General features: G+C 37.8%; 1 protein-coding gene across 1 annotated transcript in view; it reads right to left on the bottom strand.

Annotated features, from left to right (window-relative positions):
* The window catches only part of KATNBL1 (chromosome 15 open reading frame 29), a 95048-nt gene that overhangs the window by 12599 nt on the left and 61473 nt on the right, over positions 1-20976 (bottom strand). Inside the window, exon 10 of the mRNA XM_021098029.1 lies at positions 18390-18452. Within this exon, the coding sequence (XP_020953688.1) occupies positions 18408-18452 (45 nt within the window). The 3' untranslated portion in view covers positions 18390-18407. The remainder of the gene's footprint in view (positions 1-18389; positions 18453-20976) is intronic.

The raw sequence follows: 20976 nt of genomic DNA, 5'->3' as shown, positions 1-20976 counted from the left end.
TTTGTGGTTCCATATAAATTTTTGGAATGTTTGTTCTAGTTCTGTGAAAAATGTCATGGGTAATTTGATAGGGATTGCATTGAATCTGTAGATTGCTTTGGGTAGTATTGCCATTTCTACAATATTAATTTTTCCAACCCAGGAACATGGAATATCTTTCCATTTCTTTACATCTTCTTTAATTTCCTTGATTAATGTTTTATAATTCTTGGCATATAGGTTCTTTGCCTCCTCAGTCAGGTGTATTCCCAGGTATTTGATTTTTTGGGGTGCAATTATAAAAGATAGTGTTTTTGTATTCCTTTTCTAAAGTTTCATTGTTAGTATACAGAAATGTGACTGATTTCTGAATGTTAATCTTACATCCTGCTACTTTGCTGAATTTGTTGATCAGTTCAAGTAGTTTTTGGGTTGAGTCCTTAGGGTTTACTATATATATGTCATCTGCATACAGTGACAGTTTTACCTCTTCTCTTCCTATTTGGATGCCTTTTATTTCTTTGGTTTGTCTGATTGCTATGGCTAGGAGGACTTCCAATACTATGCTGAATAAAAGTGTAAGAGTGGGCAGCCTTGTCTTGTTCCAGATTTTAGTGGAAAGGCTTTCAGCTTTTTTCCACTGAGTATTATATTTGCTGTGGGTTTGTCATAAATGGCTTTATGTTAATGTATGTTCCCTCTATACACACTTTGGTAACAGTTTTTATCATGAATAGATGTTGGACTTTGTCAGATGCTTTTTCTGTATCTATTGAGATGATCATGTGGTTTTTGACTTTTCTTTTGTTAATATGGTGTATGACGATTGATTTGCATATGTTGAACCATCCTTGTGAACCTGGGATGAATCCCACCTGGTTATGGTGTATGATCTTTTTTATATGTTGTTGGATTCAGATGGCTAAAATTTTGTTGAGAATTTTTGCATCTATATTCATCAAAGATATTGGCCTATAGTTTTTTTATTTTTTGACTTCTTGGTGGTATCTTTGTCTTAGACTTTTCTGAGTACAGATCTTTTGCCTCCTTAGGTGGACTTATCCCTAGGTATTTTATCCTTTTTGATGTGATGGTAAATGGGATTGTTTCCCTAATTTCTCTTTCTGATGGTTTGTAACTAGTGTATAGAAATGCAACAGATTTCTGTATATTAATTTTGCATCTTGCAACTTTACTGAATTCATTGATGAAGTTTTCTGGGTAGCATTTTAATGATTTTTTTTTTGTCTTTTTTTGTCTTTTTGTCTTTTGTTGTTGTTGTTGTTGCTATTTCTTGGGCTGCTCCTGCGGCATATGGAGGTTCCCAGGCTAGGGGTTGAATCGGAGCTGTAGCCACCGGCCTACGCCAGAGCCACAGCAACGCGGGATCCGAGCTGCGTCTGCAACCTACACCACAGCTCACGGCAACGCCGGATCGTTAACCCACAGAGCAAGGGCAGGGACCGAACCTGCAACCTCATGGTTCCTAGTCGGATTCGTTAACCACTGCGCCACGACGGGAACTCCTTAATGATTTTTTGTGTATAGTGTCATGTCATCTGGAAACAGATGTTTTCAAATTGTTCCTTCAATTTGGACTTTTCTTTTTCTTCTCTCATGTCTGTGGCTATGACATCCAAAACTATGCTAAATAAAAGTGGTAAGACTGAGCATCCTTGTCTCATTCCTGATATCTGAGAAAACACTTTCAGCATTTCACCATTGAGAATGACGCTAGCTGTGGGTCTGTCATATATGGCCTTTATTATTGAGGTAGGTCCCCTCTATGCCCACTTTCTGGAGAGTTTTTATCAAGACCAAATGTTGAAATTCACTTAAAGTTTTTTCTGAATCTACTGAGGTGAACATGTGATTTTTATTAATTTGTTAATGTAGTATATCACATTGACTGATTTGCGGATATTAAAAAAATCCTTCCATCTATGGGATAAATCCCACTTGATCATAGTGTATGATCCTTGAAGTGCAGCTAGAGTCAGTTTGCTAGTATTTTTGTAAGGATTTTTGCATCTATGTTCATTGATATTGGCATGTAATTTTTTTTGTTTTTTATCTTTGTATTAGGGTGATGCTGGCCTCATGGAAAGAGCTTGGGAATGTCCCTTCTGCATTTTTTTGGAAGTTTCAGAAGGACAGGTGTTAACTCTTCTCTAAATGTTTGTAGAATTCACTTATGAAACCATCTGGTCCTGGACTTTGATGGGATTTTTAAATACTAACTCAATGTCATTACTGGTAATTGGTCTTTTCCTATTTTTTATTTCTTCCTGGTTCAGTCTCTGGAGATTGCCCCTTTCTAAGAATTTTTCCATTTCTTCTAGGCTGCACATTTTATTGGTACTTAGGTCTTCTAGTAGTCTCTTATGATCCTTTGTATTTCTGTGGTGTCAGTTGTAACTCCTTTTTCATTTCTGATTGACTTGGCCCTCTGATTGAGTCTGGCTAAATCAATTTTGTTTATTTTTTCAAAGAACCAGCTTTTAGTTTCATTGACCATTTCTTTTCTTTTCCTCACCTCTATTTATTCCTTTATGATTTCTTCCTTTTACTAACTTTAGGTTTTGTTTGTCCTTTCTCTAGTTGCTTTAGGTGTAAGGTCAGATTGTTTTGAGATTTTTCTTACTTCCTGAGATAAGCTTGTATGACCATAAACTTCTTAGAACTGTTTTTGCTGCATCCCATAGGTTTGGATCATCATGTTTTCATTTGTCTCTAGGTATTTTTAAATTTTCTGTTTGAATTCTTCAGTGATTTATTGGTTTTCTAGAAGCAAACTGCTTAACCTCCTTGTGCAATTTTTTGTTTGTAGTCGATTTCTAGTTTCATAGTGTTGTGGTCAGAAAAAATAAGATGACTTTGTTTTTTGTTTGTTTGTTTGGCTGCACCTTGGCATGCAGAAGTTCCCAGGCCAGGGACTGAACTCATGCCACAGCAGTGACCCAAGCCACAGGAGTAACAATGCTGGATCTGTAACTGCTAGGCCACCAGGGAACTCCTGATTTTATTTTTAATTTTTTTGTCTTTTTGCCATTTCTAGGGCCGCTCCTGCAGCATATGGAGGTTCCCAGGCTAGGGGTTGAATTGGAGCTGTAGCCGCCAGCCTACACCACAGCCACAGCAACAGATCTAAGCCACATCTGCAACCTACACCACAGCTCACGGCAATGCTGGATCCTTAACCCACTGAGCAAGGCCAGGGATCGAACCTGCAGCCTCATGGTTCCTAGTTGGATTCATTAACCAGTGAGCCACGACGGGAACTCCCTCCTGATTTTAACTTTCTTAAATTTACCAAGGCTTATTTTGTGGTCTGGTATGTTATCTATCCTGGAGAATGTTCCATGTGCAAGTAAAAGAATGTATATCAGCTGCTTTGGGATGGAATGCTCTCTATATACCAGTTATAACACTAAAGATAGTCATCAAATCATAAAAGAAGAGAAAAAAAGAAAAGAAAAAAGACCTACAAGAACAGATCCAAAACAATTAACAAAATGAGAGTAAGAACATACATATCAAGAATTCACAGACAGCTGAATGGATACAAAACCAAGACCCATTTATATGCTGCCTACAAGAGACCCACTTCAGATCTAGGGATATACAGACTGAAAGTGAGGAGGTGGAAGAAGATATTTCATGCAAACGGAAATGAAAAAAATGGAATAGCAATACTCACATCAGACAAAATAGACATTAAAATAAAGACTGTTACAAGAGACAAAGAAGGACACTAATGATCAAGGGATCAATCCAAGAAGATATCAATTTTAAGTATATATGCACCCAAAATAGGAGCACCACAATATTAAAAAAAAAAGTTGGTTTTTTTTTTTCTTTTTAGGGCTATACCTGTGGCACATGGAAGTTTCCAGACTAGGGGTTGAACTGGAGCTTCACCTGCCAGCATATACCAGAGCCATATCAGTGACCTAAACTGCAGCCTGTGGCAATGCCAGATACTTAATCCATTGAATGAGGCCAGGGATCAAGCCCACATCCTCATGGATACTAGTCAGATTCTTAGCCCACTGAGCCACAATGGGAAGTAACTCCAGGAGGACAATATATAAGGCAAATATTAATGGACATGAAAGAAACTGACAATAACAGTCACCCCACTTAAATCAATGGACAGATCATCCAGACCGAAAATGAATAAGGAAAACACTGGCTTTAAATGACACATTAGACCAAATGATCTTAATTGATATAGAGAATTCCATCCAAAAGCAGGAGAAAAATACATAAGTGTAAATATAACATATCTTAGAAATAAACAGGAATGGCCGTGGTATACAAAATTATTATATGAATTTTGATTATAAAGGTCTTAGTCACCTACTGACACCAGAGCAAACACCTTCCCTTTTGCAGGTAGTCATCTAGTAAAAAGAAACATGCACTTGAGTACGAAATTGCTTACATCCAGATCTTCCTAAAAAGTACAGATAAGAACTTACAGCTCAAAAAAAAAAAGTATAGATAAGAACTAATCTTTCAAAGAAAATCCCAATAGTATGGTTTTAGAATCACCATATATTTAGTATTTTAGAACAACTCTTGAGGACAGGGACTCTACCTAACCTTTGTGTTTAACATCAACAAGCATATATAGCAAGGAACCTATTGATTATGGAAAGCCTCACTTTCTCAACCAGTTGACATCTTATTACCCACAGGGTATCTGACAGCTCAACGCCTCTGTTTAGTATCCAGAAACAATGACATATGATAGAAGGTCGACTTCAGACAGAGCCTCAATCATAACTGCTTGCATCCATTGGGACATAAAGCCACCTTTTAAATTTTCCAGTAAGTTTTAGGAAACATACGTGAAATATGATTTTTAAGGAGCTGTGTAATCAGATTGACTAACATGAGAAAAGACATTTCTATTAGTCTTACTTGAAGATGAAAAAAATTCCAGAGATTCAACTTAAATTTTGAGGCTCTGTTCTTCATAAAAATGTAAACACTTGTTAACAACTTAATTGCTGAATAATGAACCAAATGTGTTTCAGTGGTACGTAAACATTTGGCCTACAGTGGTTGTACACATATACTTCTAAACTATAAGTGTTACAATTTAGTCATAAATTGTAAATGTTACTAGGAGGAAGCTTTTCTTTCCATATAGTCAGCTGTTGTTTTTTAGTTAAAAGAAGAGACGGAAAAGATTGATCAAGAGATATAAGTAGCAGACAGGAAACTCACACCATATGTGATATGACAAATGGGGCTATGCCAGCTGCTACAAGCAGCTCATGGAAGCTGTGTATATTTTATAAATATCTTTTAATTAAAGTATCTGATTTCAAAGATATAATGCAGTTCCTCAAATAAACTCATCAACAGCTAAATTAACATTTAAAAGAAAAGCACTAAGCTATGTCATTTAAACACAAACACAAATCTTATAACTGAATCCTCTAACTTATAATTCCTTACAAATATCAACTTACATTTGTAAGGAATTATTAGGTCCCACTACCCAACAAAAATAATAGAAAAAGCCATATTTTCATTTACTTCAAATTACAAAACTGTATCATTTGTCCAAGAAAATCTTTTTTTTTTTTTTTTGTCTTTTTGCCATTTCTAGGGCCACTCCCACGGCATATGGAGGTTCCCAGGCTAGGTAGGGGTCTAATCGGAGCCATAGCCACCAACCTACGCCAGAGCCACAGCAACGCAGGATCCGAGCCACGTCTGCAACCTACACCACAACTCACGGCAACGCCGGATCGTTAACCCACTGAGCAAGAGCAGGGATCGAACCCGCAACCTCATGGTTCCTAGTCGGATTCGTTAACCACTGCGCCACAACGGGAACTCCTGTCCAAGAAAATCTTAAGAAGATACAAGGTGTAATACTTTTCTAAAACATTAGCTCTTCTCTTGAATACTATATAAAACACATGTCAATTATTACAGTCACTATAGTTTTTATTAAATTCCAAACTTATGTCATATTTAAATAGTAAAATTTACAAAAAAATTCTTTAAGTAATTTGACCAATTTATAACTTCTAGCTATGAGAAACTCTTAAAGCAAGATTTTGCTATTTCACATTTTAAATATTTGTAGGATAAATTCATTACAGAAATTAATCTAACTACATCCTGACTAAGCAGAAGTTATTGATTAAATTATAAGACTAAGGCAACAATAACAAAGCCCTGAATCAATAATGTCAGACATTCTTAAAACCATAGCATGTTAAGTTTACTCTCTTTCATTTGCTATCCAGTCACCTTTAAAAACTATTTTTAAAGGCTCAGAAATGACAAAATTTTAAGTCACATAGCATTTAATGTTTAAAAATTAATTAAAAGGGTACTAAATCACTTTCTATTCATTTGTTTTTGCTTTTAGTTGGCTTTAAAAGTGCAAGTCAAAGGAAAAAAACTATACTAGGTTAAATCCCCAATAACTTAAAAAAATGTGGAGAATAAAATTTTATTGTTTAAAATAAACATTTGATTTTTTTTTGCTAGGGATCAAACCTGCATACTCATGGATACTAGTTGGGTTTGTTACCACTGAGACACAACAGGGAACTCCTAAATGGTTTTTGTTTTGTTTTGTTTCAAGGGCCGCACCTGAGGCATATGGAAGTTCCTGGGATAGGGGTTGAATCAGCGTTACAGCTGCCAGCCTGTGCCACAGCCACAGCAACGCCAGATCCGAGCTGCCTCTGTGACCTATACCATAGCTTGCACCAATTCTAGATCCTTAACCCACTGAGTAAGGCCAGGGATCGAACCTGCATCTTCACAGATACTAGTCAGATTCTGAACCCTCTGAGCCACAAGGGGAATTCCTTTAAACAGTTCTTTTTTTTTTTTTTTGTCTTTGCCATTTCTAGGGCCGCTCCCGCGGCATATGGAGGTTCCCAGGCTAGGGGTCTAATCAGAGCTGCAGCCTCTGGCCTACGCCAGAGCCACAGCAACACGGGATCCGAGCTGCGTCTGCAACCTACACCACAGCTCACGGCAATGCCAGATCGTTAACCCACTGAGCAAGGGCAGGGACCGAACCCGCAACCTCATGGTTCCTAGTCGGATTCGTTAACCACTGCGCCATGACGGGAACTCCTTAAACAGTTCTTTTTGAAAGCAAGCTGATATAAAGTATGATCTTAGAGTTGATGAAGATTAAAGAATTTCACCTAGGAAGTAGTATAAAAACACTAATCCATCATAGATAATGTTCAAATAAAAGTTATTAATGTGTCCATTTGTAAGAAAACCTTCTCCTACTCTGCATAAAGTTATGATAATCTTTATGGTTGATTACAGCATAGGATGATAGGTTGATACTAGGTATTGGATAATATTCACATTATACATATATATGAGTATGTAGTCTGTGTATTTTTAATTACTAGGTTTTTACTTCCCTCTGTTCCTAGTCACAATTAATTAATTTCCCCCCATTTCCATCATTAAGTGACTTTTGTCTAGTACAGAATGCAGTGGTTACTTTTTAATTAAGAATATAAAATCTGATAAAGGGAGGATTAAGATGGCTAAGAAGGAGGATGTGGAGTTCATTGACCTCTTTCCACAAATACATCAGGAATATATCTACAAATGGAACAATCCTCATAGGACATCTACTGAATACTGGTAGAAGAACTCAAATACCTAAAAGAACAAAAGGGATCTCCACATAACTGGATAGGATGAAAGGGGGGAAAAAAAAAAGGTGGAAGCAGATAAGGACCTACACCCCAGGGCTGGAGCTGAAGGAAAAGTGCCACACCTAGTTGAGTCCCCTCACCCGAGGGGGAGGCCAGCTAGGATAGGAAAAGAGCTTTGGAGGCTTGGAGGAAAACACAATAACCAGTCTGTGGGCAGGCAGGACAGAATGAGACATATACAGATGGTCCATGCAACCGCCCTGTTCTCCCCAGCCTGAGACACAAGTCTGCTAATATGGGCAGGGGCTGAATGCTGGAGAATGGGGTTTGAAGAACAGGCCTGGGGATAGGATGGCTGTTGGCTGTGCAAGACAACCTGGAGCAGTTGGAGGGTAAAGTGCCGCAAATAGGAATATTTGGGGAAGAGGCCCAGGTTGCCCCAGAGGCTAAGCACTATTGTTAGGTGGCACGTGAGGGGTGGGGCTGCCAATGGAGCCTCTTTCCCCAACAGGCCCCTGTCTCTGTGGGCTTGAGGAGGATCCCACCTGGGCTGGTCCATGACCCCCACTGTAGCCCCACCCATCCCTCCTGGAGCAGGCCCACCCTTCATTCCAATCACTGCCCTGCCTCCTCTCACAGGAACAGGCTCTGAGTACACAGATAGTAGCCCATCCACCTCCCATACACAATGATCACCACACTGCCTGACAGGCTCCTGTGACCTGCTGCTTTGGGAGCAGTCGCTGGCACTGTCCATCAGAGGGACAAAACCCAGCTCCACCCCTCATGGGGCCAGCATCAGAAGCAAGGAGAACTAAAACCTGGCCTGAGAAAAGGAGACCACAAACATAGAAAGTGAGAAAAATAAGATGACAGAGAAATATGTTTCAGATAAAGGAACAAGATAAACATCCACAAAAACAACTTAATGAAGAGAAGATAGGTGATTTATATGAAAAAAAATTTAGAGTAAGAGTAATGATATAAGGATGATCCAAGATCTCAGTAAAAAAATGGAGGCACAGATCTAGGAGTTGCCAATAAATGTCTAACGAAGAGATAGAAGATTTAAAGAATGAAGATGAACAATACAGTATCTGAAATGAAAAATACATTAGAACAAATCACAAAATAACTGAGACAGAATGAATAGGTAAGGTGGAAGACAGAGTGGTAGAAATCACTGCCACTGAAAAGAATAAAGAATAACAATAAATCAGGACAGTCTAAGAAGCCTCTGGGACAAGATTAAATGTACCAACATTTGCATCATAGGGGTCCCAAAAGGTAAATAGAAAAAGAGCCTGAGGAAATATCTGAAGAGATTACAGCTGAAAACATCCTTAATATGGAAAAGGAAACCCACTCAAGTTGAGGAAGTGCAGAGTGTCTGATACAGAATAAACCCAAGGAGGAACAGACTGAGATACACATTAATCAAACTGACAAAAATTAAAGACAAAGAAAAAATATTAAAAGTAACAAGGGAAAAGCAACAAATAACATACAAGGGAACCCCCATAAGGTTATCAGCTGGTTTTTCAGCAGAAATCCTGTAGCCCAGAAAGGCATGACACATATAAAGTGATGAAAGGGAAAAACCTTTCATCAACCAAGAATACTTAGCAAGCCTCTCATTCAGATTTGATGAAGAAATCAAAAGTTTTACAGACAACCAAAACCTAAAAGAATTTAGCACCACCAAATCAGCTTTACAACAAATCCTAAAGGAAGTTCTCTAGGTGGAAAAGGCCAGAACTAGAAATAAAAAAGTTATGAATAGGAAAGCTCACTAGTAAAGACCAACATAGAAGTGGGAGATCATCCACATACAAATATGATAGCAAATCAGCAACTGTGAGGATTGGATGAATGCACAACACTGAAAATGCATTTGAAATTAAGAGATCAGCAAGTTAAAACAATTTTGTATACATATAGAATGCTATAACAATACCTTGTGGGAATCACAAACCAAAAAACTACAACAGACACACTCATAAAAAAGAAAAAACAATCCAAACACTAAAGATAATCATCAGAAGTTCCCATCGTGGCTCAGTGGTTCTGACTGGGAACCATGAGGTTGTGGGTTCGATCCCTGGCCTTGCTCAGAGGGTTAAGGACCTGGCGTTGTTGTGAGCTGTGGTGTAGGTCGCAGTCGTGGCTCGGAACCTGAGTTGCTGTGGCTCTGGCGTAGACCAGCGGCTATAGCTCTGATTCGACCCCTAGCCTGGGAACCTCCGTATGCTGCAGGAGTGGCCCTAGAAAAGGCAAAAAGACAAAAAGACGAATAAAAAAAAAAAAAAAAAAGATAATCATCAAACCACAAGAAAAAAGAACAAAAGAAGAAAAAGACCTACAAAAACAAATCCAAAACAATTAAGAAAATGGCAACAAATGCATATCTATATATAATTACCTTAAATGTAAATGGCTTAAGTGCTCCAAGCAAAATGTGTAGACAAGCTGAATGGATATAAAAACACCCATATAATACTATCTATAACAGACCCACTTCAGATATAGGGACACATAAAGACTGAAAGTGAGGGGATGGAAGAAAATATTCCATGCAAATGGAAACAAAGTTAGAATAGCAATACTCATTTCAGACAAAATAGACTTTAAAATAAAGGCTATTGCAAGAGACAAAGAAGGACACTACCTAATGATCAAGGAATCAATCCAAGAAGAAGATATAACAAGTATAAATACATATGCACCTAACAAAGGAGAACCACAACATATAAGGTAACTGCTAACAGCCATAAAAGGAGAAATCAAGAGTAATAAAATAGTAGTGAGGGACTGTAACACCTCACTTAGTCAATGGACAGAAAGAGAAGCAATAAATACAGGCTCTGCATAACAAATGAGATCTGACAGACTTAATAGATTATAGAACATGCTATCTGAAAGCAGCAGAATACACATTCTTCTCAAGTGCATACAGAACTTTCTCCAAGATAGATCACATTTTAAGCCCCAAATCAAGCTTCAGTAAATTTAAGAAAACTGAAATCATACCATGCATTCTTTTCTGACCACAACATATGAGCTTAGAAATCAAATACAAGAAAAAACTGTAAAAAACACAAACATGTGGAGGATAAATGATACGATTCTAAAGAACTAATAGACTACTGAAGAAATCAAAGAGAAAATAAAGAAATACCTAGAGACAAATGAAAATAAAAACATGACGATCAAAAACCTATTGGAAGAGTTCACACTGTGGCTCAGTGGAAACAATTCTGACTAGTGTCCATGAAGATGAAGGTTCGGTCCCTGGCCTCGTGGAGTGGGTTAATGATCAGCATTGCTGTGAGCTGTGGCATAGGCCAGCAGCTGTAGCTCTGATTAGACCCCTAGCCTGGGAACCTCCATATGCTGCAGGAGTGGCCCTAGAAAAGGCAAAAAGACAAAAAAAAAAAAAAAAAAAAAAAAAAACCACAAAAAAACAAACCACCTATCCGTCTGAAACTATTCCAGAAAATTCCAAAGGAACACTCCCAAGCTCATTCTATGAGGCCACCATCAGCTTGATCCCCAAACCAGTCAAAGATACCATGAAAAAAGGAAATTATAGGCCAACATTACTGATGAACACAGACACAAAAATCCTCAACAAAATACTGGCAAACTGAATCCAAAGATACATTAAAAGTATCATATTCCATGATCAAGTGGGAATTATCCCAGGAACAAAGGATTTTTCAATATATGTAAATCAATCTATGTTATACACCACATCAACAAACTAAAGAATAAAAACCATATGGTCATTTCAATAGATGTTGAAAAAGCTTTTGACAAAATTCACCACCCATTTATGTCAAAAACTCAGCAGAAAGTGGGCAAAGAGGGAACCTACCTCAGTATAATAAAGGCCATATATGACAAAACCACAGCTAACATCATTCTCCATGGTGAAAAGGTGAAAGGACTTCCTCTAAGATCAGGAACAAGACAAGGATGTTGCCACTTTTACTCAACAAAGTTTTGGAAGCCCTGGCCCTGGCAATCAGAGAAAAAAATAAAGAAAAGAAATCCAAACTGAAAGGGAGTAAGTTAAACTGTCACTGTTTGCAGAAGACAGAACTATACATAGAAAATTCTAAAAATGCTACCAGAAAACTACTAGAGCTAATTAATGAATTCAGTAAAGTTGCAGGATATAAAATGAATATACAAACATCTAATGCATTCCTATAGCTGAACAATGAAGGATCATAAAGATAAATTAAGGGGAAAAAAACATTTACCATCACATCAAAAAGAATACAATATCTAGGAATAAACCCACCTAAAGAGGCGAAAGACCTGTACTTTGAAAACTGTTAAGACACTGACAAAGAAAATTGAAGATGACACAAACAAATGGAAAGATATACCATGCTCTTGGATTGGAAGAATCAGTATTGTCAAAATGACTGTACTCCCCAAGGCAATCTACAGATTCAGTGCAATTCCTATAAAATTACCAATGGCATTTTTCACAGAACTAGAAAAAAAAATTCTAAAATTTGTATGGAAACGCAAAAGACCCTGAATATCCAAAGCAATCCCGAGAAAGAAAAATAGCTGGAGGAATCAGGCTCCCTGATTTCAGCCTATACTACAAAGCTACAGTAATTAAACCAGTATGGTACTGACACAAAAACAGAAATATTTATCAGTGGAACAGGATAGACAGCCCAGAGATAAATTGATGCACATACGGTTAATTAATCTACGACAAAGGAGGCAAGACTATACAATGGAGAAAAGACAGTCTCTCCAATGAGTGGTTCTGGAAAAACTGGACAGCTAACTGTAAAAGAATGAAATTAGAACATTCTCTTACACCATATTCAAAAATAAACTCAAAATGTATTAAAGAACTAAATATAAGGCCATATACTATAAAACTTAGAGAAAAAGATAGAACACTCTGACCTAAATTGCAGCAATATCTTTTTTTGATCCACCTTCTAGAATAATGAAAATAAAAACAAAAATAAACAAATGAGAGACCTAACTAAACGTAAATGCTTGGGCTCAGCAAAGAGTTGCATTAAAAAGAAACAAACAAAAAGCAAAAAAACACATGGAATGGGAGAAAATCTTTGCAAATGAGGCAATTGAAAAGGGATTAATCTCCAAGACATACAAACATCTCCTACAGCTTTATATTAAAAAACCAAACAACCCAATTAAAAAATGGTCTGGGAGTTCCCGTTGTGGCGCAGTGGTTAACGAATCCAACTAGGAACCATGAGGTTGCGGGTTCGGTCCCTGCCCTTGCTCAGTGGGTTAACGATCCGGCGTTGCCGTGAGCTGTGGTGTAGGTTGCAGACGCGGCTCGGATCCTGCGTTGCTGTGCCTCTGGCGTAGGCCGGGGGCTACAGCTCCGATTCAACCCCTAGGCTGGGAACCTCCATATGCCGTGGGAGCGGCCCAAGAAATAGCAACAACAACAACAACAAAAGACAAAAAGACAAAAGACAAAAAAAAAAAAAAAAGGTCTGAAATCTAAATGGACATTTCTCCAAAGACAAACAGGTGACCAAAAAGCACATGAAAAGATGCTCAACATCATTAAGGATTAGAGAAATGCAAATCAAAACTACAGTGAGGGATCACCTCATACCAGTCAGGATAGGCATCATCAAAAGTCTGCAAACCATAAATGCTGGAGAGGATGTGGAGAAAAGGGAACCCTCCTACACTGTTGACTGGAATATAAATTGGTGCAACCACTATGAAGAACAGTATGGAGGTTCCTTAAAAAATTAAATATACAACACCAGGAGTTCCCATCATGGCTCAGTGGTTAATGAATTCGACTAGGAACCTTGAGGTTGCGGGTTCAATCCCTGGCCTCACTCAATGGGTTAAGGATCCGGCATTACCCTGAGCTGTGGTGTAGGTCGCAGATGCAGCTCGGATCCCATGCTGCTGTGGCTCTGGCGTAGGCCGGTGGCTATAGCTCCGATTCAACCCCTAGCCTGGGAACCTCCATATGTGGTGGGTTAGGCCCTAGAAAAGACAAAAACAAAAAACAAACAAACAAAAAATATACACACACACACACACACACAACCATCATATGATCCAGCAATCTTACACCTAGGCATATGTCTGGATAAAATTATAATTCAAAAAGAAACATGTACCCCAATCTTCACTGAAGCACAATTTACAATAGCCAAGACATGGAAGTAACCTGAATGTCCATTAACAATGGAATGGATAAGGAAGATGTACAATGGATTACTTATTACTCAGCCATAAAATAGAACAAAACAATGATAGACCTAGAAATTATCATGCTAAGTGAAGTCAGGCAGAGAAAGATAATTATCATGTGAGATCACTAATATGTGGAATCTCATAAAAAACGATACAAAAGAACTTATTCACAAAACAGACACAAACTCAAAGATTTCATAAGCAAACTTATGGTTACCAAAGCGAAAATGTTTGGGGGGGAGGGATAAATTAGGAGGTTGAAATTAACACATACATACTACTACATATAAAATAGCTAAGTAACAAGGACCTACAGTATAGCACAGGGAAATATATTCAACACTTTGTAATAACTTATGTGGGAAAAGAATCTGAAAAGTAATGCCTATGTATAACTGATTCACTTTCCTGTACACTTGAAATTAACAAAACATTGTGAGTCAAATATACTCCAATAAAAAATTTTTTAAAAGTATATAACATCTAAAGAATGACTATTTAGGCAGAAGAGAAAATTATTGTCTGAAGCACCTCATTAGGTGGACTCTGTAGAAAACGTCAGGACATTAAGAATTAATTAATTTGGACAGGGCTGAATATTAAAAAATCAAATCTTAGTTCTATACTGACCCAATATTCATAGCAATTTTTTTTTAAGGGCTGCACCTAAGGCACATCGAAGTTCCCAGGCTAGGCTACAGATGCCAGCCTACACTACAGCCACAGCAACACCCGGATCTGAACCAAGTTTTCGACCTACACCACAGCTTGCAGCATTGCCTGATCCTTAATTCACTGAGGGAGGCCAGGGATTGAACCTGCATCTTCGTGGATATTAGGCAGGTTTTTAACCTGCTGAACCACAATGGGAATTCCTCATACTATTTCTTAATGTTATGTCAGTTTCATAAATAAGAACTGAATTACTAGTTATTTAGAAAATTAAATTTGATGGCTAGAGAAAATATACCACAGCAGAAGTTGAAATTTTGTTCCAAAACACTTAGGATTATTTAAACATACCTATGTTTTTCTTCAAAATACAGAAGTTGTATTCTTTTTTTTTTTTTGGTCTTTTTTTTTGCTATTTCTTGGGCTGCTCCCACGGCATATGGAGGTTCCCAGGCTAGGGGTCTAATCGGAGCTGTAGCCACTGGCCTACGCCAGAGGCACAGCAACGCGGGATCCGAGCCGCGTCTGCAGCCTACACCACAGTTCACGGCAACGCCGGATCGTTAACCCACTGAGCAAGGGCAGGGACCGAACCCGCAACCTCATGGTTCCTAGTCGGATTCGTTAACCACTGCGCCACAACGGGAACTCCAGAAGTTGTATTCTTTTTCCTTATAAGTTCTCTTCCTAAAATAAACATTTTTTAAAAGTAGGTAATGATTAGCTATGGCAAAAGAAAACACAATCCTATATTAAGAATGCTTCAAAAGTAATTCTCTAATATTTCTTTTTTGCTTCTAATTTCCCGAAGAAATTAATAATAATTGCATATAACACATAGTTTTAATAGGCAAAAATGTTTTTCTGTTACCTTCAAGCTTTTCCAGTATATGGAAAGTAGGAAACAGTATACCAAATATCAGCATGTAGCATTTGAATGAATTCATTTGCATCAAAATGAATTCATACACATAGAAGAAAATCTGAAAGGGCAGACACAGTGGGTCCCCTCTAGGTAGATGACATTATAGGTATTAAATTTTCTTCTTTTTCTTACTATATTTTCAGAAACAAGTATGAACTACGTTTCCAATTTAAAAAAGGAACTTAAAGGGAAAGAACACTGTATCTCACACGATTCTTAATCATTTAAGATAAAAGCAGAAGAGGAGTTCCTGTTGTGGCTCGGCGGAAAAGAATCTGATCAGTATTCATAAGGACACAGGTTCAATCCCTGGCCTTGCTCAGTGGGTTAAGGATCAGGTGTTGCTATGAGCTTCGGTGCAGGCTGCAGACGTGGCTCGGATCCTATGTTGCTGTGCTGTGGTGTAGGCCAGAAGCTACAGCTCTGATTTGACCTCTAGCCTGAGAACCTCCATCTGCCATGGGTATGGCCCTAAAAAGACAAAAAAAAAAAAGATAAAAGCAGAAGAGAAACACAAAACACCAATTCCAAAATTTATGTATTTTACAAATTACATGAAAAACACCCTAATTTTGAATGTTATAGATGGTTCTGATGTGAACTATAGAAACCATACAATAGAAAAACAAATGTAATCACTTTTAAGAATCAAATACATTTAACTAAGGTTTTATTTTGTTGTAGCACAAACATTTATAAAGCAATTTTATAAAACAAAAAAGCAAGAGAAAAAACTGGATATTTTGACTCCAGAACTACTCATTTTTAGCTGCTATGCTATCATAAAATAGCTTTGGATTACTAAATTACTTCTTCACACAATGTATACCAAAGATGCCACGCCCTTACATTTTTATTCCTAAGAATTAAATGTCTACTACTGGTAGACCAGGTAAATGCTAACACTGAGGAAGTGACAGAGAACACAGACTCTGTCCTCATAAAGCTATCAGTCTAGCTGAGAAGACAGATGAAATCAATTACAAAACACTAGGCAGTGTTAAAAACAGGGTTGACAGATGATATCACTTATATATGGAATCTAATATATGGCACAAATGAACCTTTCCACAGAAAAGAAAATCATGGACTTGGAGAAGAGACTTGTGGTTGCCAAGGGGGAAGGGGAGGGAGTGGGATGGATTGGGAGCTTGGGGTTAATAGATGCAGACTATTGCCTTTGGAATGGATTAGCAATGAGATCCTGCTATGTAGCACTGGGAATTATGTCTAGTCACTTATGCTGGAGCAGGATAATGTAAGAAAAAAGAATGTGAACATGTATGTGTAACTGGGTCACCAGGCTGTACAGTAGAAAAAAAAAATAATGTATTGGGGAAGAGGAAAAAAAAAAAAAAAAAAAAAACAGGGTTGAAATTAGATGTGTAGCAGAGACCTTGAACAGCTGAAGAGGTTTCAGAGAAGGCTTCACAGAGACACAGTGTTTAAGCTGAGACCTGAATGCTAAGAAACTGATAAATGAGTGAACTCTGGGAAAAGAGTGTTTAGGCAAACAACATTTGCAGAGGAAGTATAGTGTTTTCCAGAAACTGAAACAAGTTCATTCTAGCTGGATCACTGCGAGGGGAGGAGAGGAGGTGGTTTTGTCGAGAGACTGTAAATCATACTGTTTATAGACTTGCTCCCGAATCTTTAAGGAGTGACAATGTAAAACCTGAGCCCTACAGACTATTCTGGAAAAGCATGTATGGAGAACAGGTTTTAGGGATGCAAGACCAATGCAAAGAGACCACTCAGGAGGCTCCTGGAATAATGTAGACTAAGACAATGGCAAAAGAAGTGGAGAGATGTGGAACGATGAGAGAAATTTAGGGAGTTGCACCAACAGGATTAGATGAGTGATGTGGAGATGATTCAAAGATGACTCACAGGTTTGTGGTTTGATAATTGCTGATATTAGGAATATTCAATGAGAATGGAAACCTAGGACTCAGACAGAACACTTTTTTACCCCTAGATGGTGGTGGGGGTGGTGGTTGGGGGGGTGGGGCAGGTTTAGTGGACGGGAGTGGAGGTAGAGAATGAGGTCAATTCCGGATATACTTTACTTAGAATGTCCACAAGGTATCTCAATGGATGTTTCCAGTAGGCAATCAGATATATAATTTATGAGCTATGAGTTAGGTTTAGGGCAAGATACATATTTGAGAATGATAAAGTCCAGTGTTTTCTCAACTTAAAATAAAAAAATCCATGCCTATTTGATCAGTCAAAAAATGGCCTCCCTTCCACTCAAAATGTGAGACCAATTAATGTGGGTGGTAAAGGACACCACAGGAATAAACAATGTTTTTTAGAGAAATGAGAAAAGAACTTAAGGCAGATCCTTGAAGAACACCAACGTCTAAGGGACAACAGAGGAACCTTCAAAAGAAGAGACTGTAAAGTGAATTGGTTTCTCCCCTTCACTGGTTTCTTGTCATAGATTCTAAGAGAAAGGAATCTGGATGGTTAAGGAGAAAAGATAAGCCTCTTCTAAATCTTTTCTAAGCTTAAGAACCAGCCTTAAAGAAAGGTATTAATCTGCATTTCTCCTGCTGCTGTTGAGGATAAGCTACAGTTGTATACAGAGAAACTAGAGAGTACCCTGTAGTGCAAGTAGGAAGGTGAAGTAGGTCCTCATTCACACATTCAACCGATTTAGACACAGGTCTAATGAAGTTTTTAAATGTTTCTTTCTCCCCTCCCCCCAACTTTCTTTTTCAAATAAAAGTAGAAAAATAAACGGTTGTTAACCCAACTCCTGACTTCTGGAAAGTGAGGTCTAATTCCAATCCAGGCTCCATGTTGCAAGTATGGTTGATAAATACAATAGAGTAATTCCAGAAGCAAGTAATTCTGGTAATTCAGTGTATCCCAGGACTCCCAGGACAATTTTTTCTTACCCTAAAAAATACTGTGGATCAACTCTTCTTAGCGTTTGTGTAAATCCATACTGTCACAACAGTCTTGGCCAGGTCCAGGATGTTAAAAAAAAAAAAAAAGAAAGAAAAAGAAGAAAGAAATCCTGGTTTAAATCTGAATGAACATACAGAATACTGTAATAAAGCACAAAACCTAAACACTGGTTCAAGTGTATTTGGGGGCTGACTCCTTATCTAGACTCATGGCATCTCCCAACAGAAAACTTCATAGTTCAGAAAACAGTAATTCCATCTATCAAAGAATATATAACAAGCACTGCTATGAAAAATACTGGCAGCTGTGAGGCTGCCCTTTCACAGAACTACTGGTACACAGTAAATTTTTGTGTTTTATGATTAATTACAGTCTATAAGAGAAAATACTGGGGTATATACTATGTTTTACTTATAATTGTACTTAATTTTTACTGAAGTTTGATTTTAGCATTTACTGTTAAGTCAATGATCTGACCCAGAAAAAGTTATGATGACTATGATAGTCTAAATATTATTTTAAGTACAATATTGGAAAATTGTACTCAGTATACTGGGTATATGATATATAGTATTTACACTTCGTTATACTTGGTGTTGTTACTGAATCAATCAAACTACATTACAAATTAGAACCATAAAGTTGTTTAAGGATGAACTTTTTATGTCTATATGCCTGTTATAGAATAAGAGGAGGAATAATGTGTCATAAAGTTCTACGACAATTTTCATAGCTAGAAGAATCAAAAATCAAGGGAGAAAGAATAACATAGGAGTAAATACCTACCAACAAATGTCTAGCAATACTATTTTCATCTGAGATAATCCAGAAAATAAGTCTGTATTGAAAGATAAGAAGTAGTGCATCCAAATAGATCACTCCAGTTGAGTCAGCTCCTTGTGATTCTTTTTTTTTCTTTAAATCAACAAAGGCAATTGACATTACCATTTTGTTCTTAAATAGGAAGAAAATAACTGGGGATGACTATCAAAATATTAAATTTTGTTTTTTTTTTTAAAACTCCTTGACTAACTTAAGTAACTAAATAAACACGGGGGGGGCACACCCGTAGCACATGGAAGTTCCCGGGCTAGGGCTTGAATTGGAGCTATAGAGATATAGCTGCTGCCCTACGCCACAGCCACAGCCACACCAGGTCTGAGCCATGTCTGTGACCTACACTGCAGCTTGCGGCAACACTGGATCCTTCAACCCACTGGATAAGGCCAGGGATTGAATCTGCATCCTCATGTATATTAGTCAGGTTCTTAACCTGCTGAGCCACGAAGGGAACTCCTAAATAAACATTTAAATATGATTTCTATTGTCAGCATTTAATAACTAATAGTCATTATTCAAATTAGTTATCCATTGATATTATTTATACCAACAACTTGCCAAATATAGAAATGCTCTAAATTTGAGAAATTTACTCTTTCAAAATCCAAATATATAGCTGTGAATCCACGCAACCATTTTTAAGGTTAGGACGTGACCAAGTAGGTTTAGGGGCATTAGGATTTAATTCCTCAGCAGCCCTTAGAGTTCAGTGTTGATATTAATGATTCCTCAAAGTGGATACAGATGTTTAAATCCAAATTCTGACACCCAGGATTCATGTAAATAATCTGTGTCAATTACCTTTGAAATTACTGCTGAAAGATTAGTTTTAAAAACCATCTGATAATGCCTGCTTCGTTTAACTCTGAATACTCATTATAAAACCCATTTACTTTATCTCTACTAGAAGCAAATTACTTGATTATAACTCTCTACCACTTCAATATTCTACTTGTCCCTAGACTTGCAAAGTCAGAAAGTTGAGGACTGACAACTGAAGAAGGTAGAAGAGATAAAAACGCATAGAGACCTTGGGTAGTCCTTCAGTAATCCTGCTTAGCAGCACAGCGACAAATGAGCATGACAGCAATTGCTGTAATCTAGGTCATTAACAACAGCCAAAATGCTTTGTAAACACTTTCTTTGGCTCTTTCTGGAGATCAACACTGTTCTGAATAGCATGAAATGGGTTTAATAGCAACGGAAGAGATCAAAAATATTTACTTATCCAACATCTTTTATCCAAGAATCTTAAAATCACCTAATACTAATCATAACTCGGTAACTGAGAGAGGTAGGTACTAAGGTAAACTGCAAAGGCCATGAACAGAAATTGGGAGTGTGTGCCACTGAATATTTGTGAGCTAAAGACTACCGACTTACTTAGCTCCCAGTAGGTAAAAATGAAGTGTTATCTACCCCCCTTTAACAGACCCAAACATAGGCACAAGAACTCAGCCTTGGAGTTCCCATCATGGCTCAGTGGTTAATGAATCTGGCTAGGAGCCATGACGTTTCGGGATTGATCCTTGGCCTCAATCAGTGGGTTAAGGATCTGGCATTGCCGTGAGCTGTGGTGTAGGTCGTAGACACAGCTCGGATCCCATGTTGCTGTGGCTGTGGCCATGGCCGGCAGCTGTAGCTTTGATTACCTCCTAGCCTGGGAACCTCTGTATGCCATGGGTGCAGCCCTAGAAAAGACAAAACAAACAAACAAACAAAAAAAACCCCTCA

This window comes from Sus scrofa, chromosome 7, assembly GCF_000003025.6.
Source record: "Sus scrofa isolate TJ Tabasco breed Duroc chromosome 7, Sscrofa11.1, whole genome shotgun sequence".
NCBI lineage: Eukaryota > Metazoa > Chordata > Mammalia > Artiodactyla > Suidae > Sus > Sus scrofa.
This window is presented reverse-complemented; position numbering and strand designations above follow the sequence as displayed.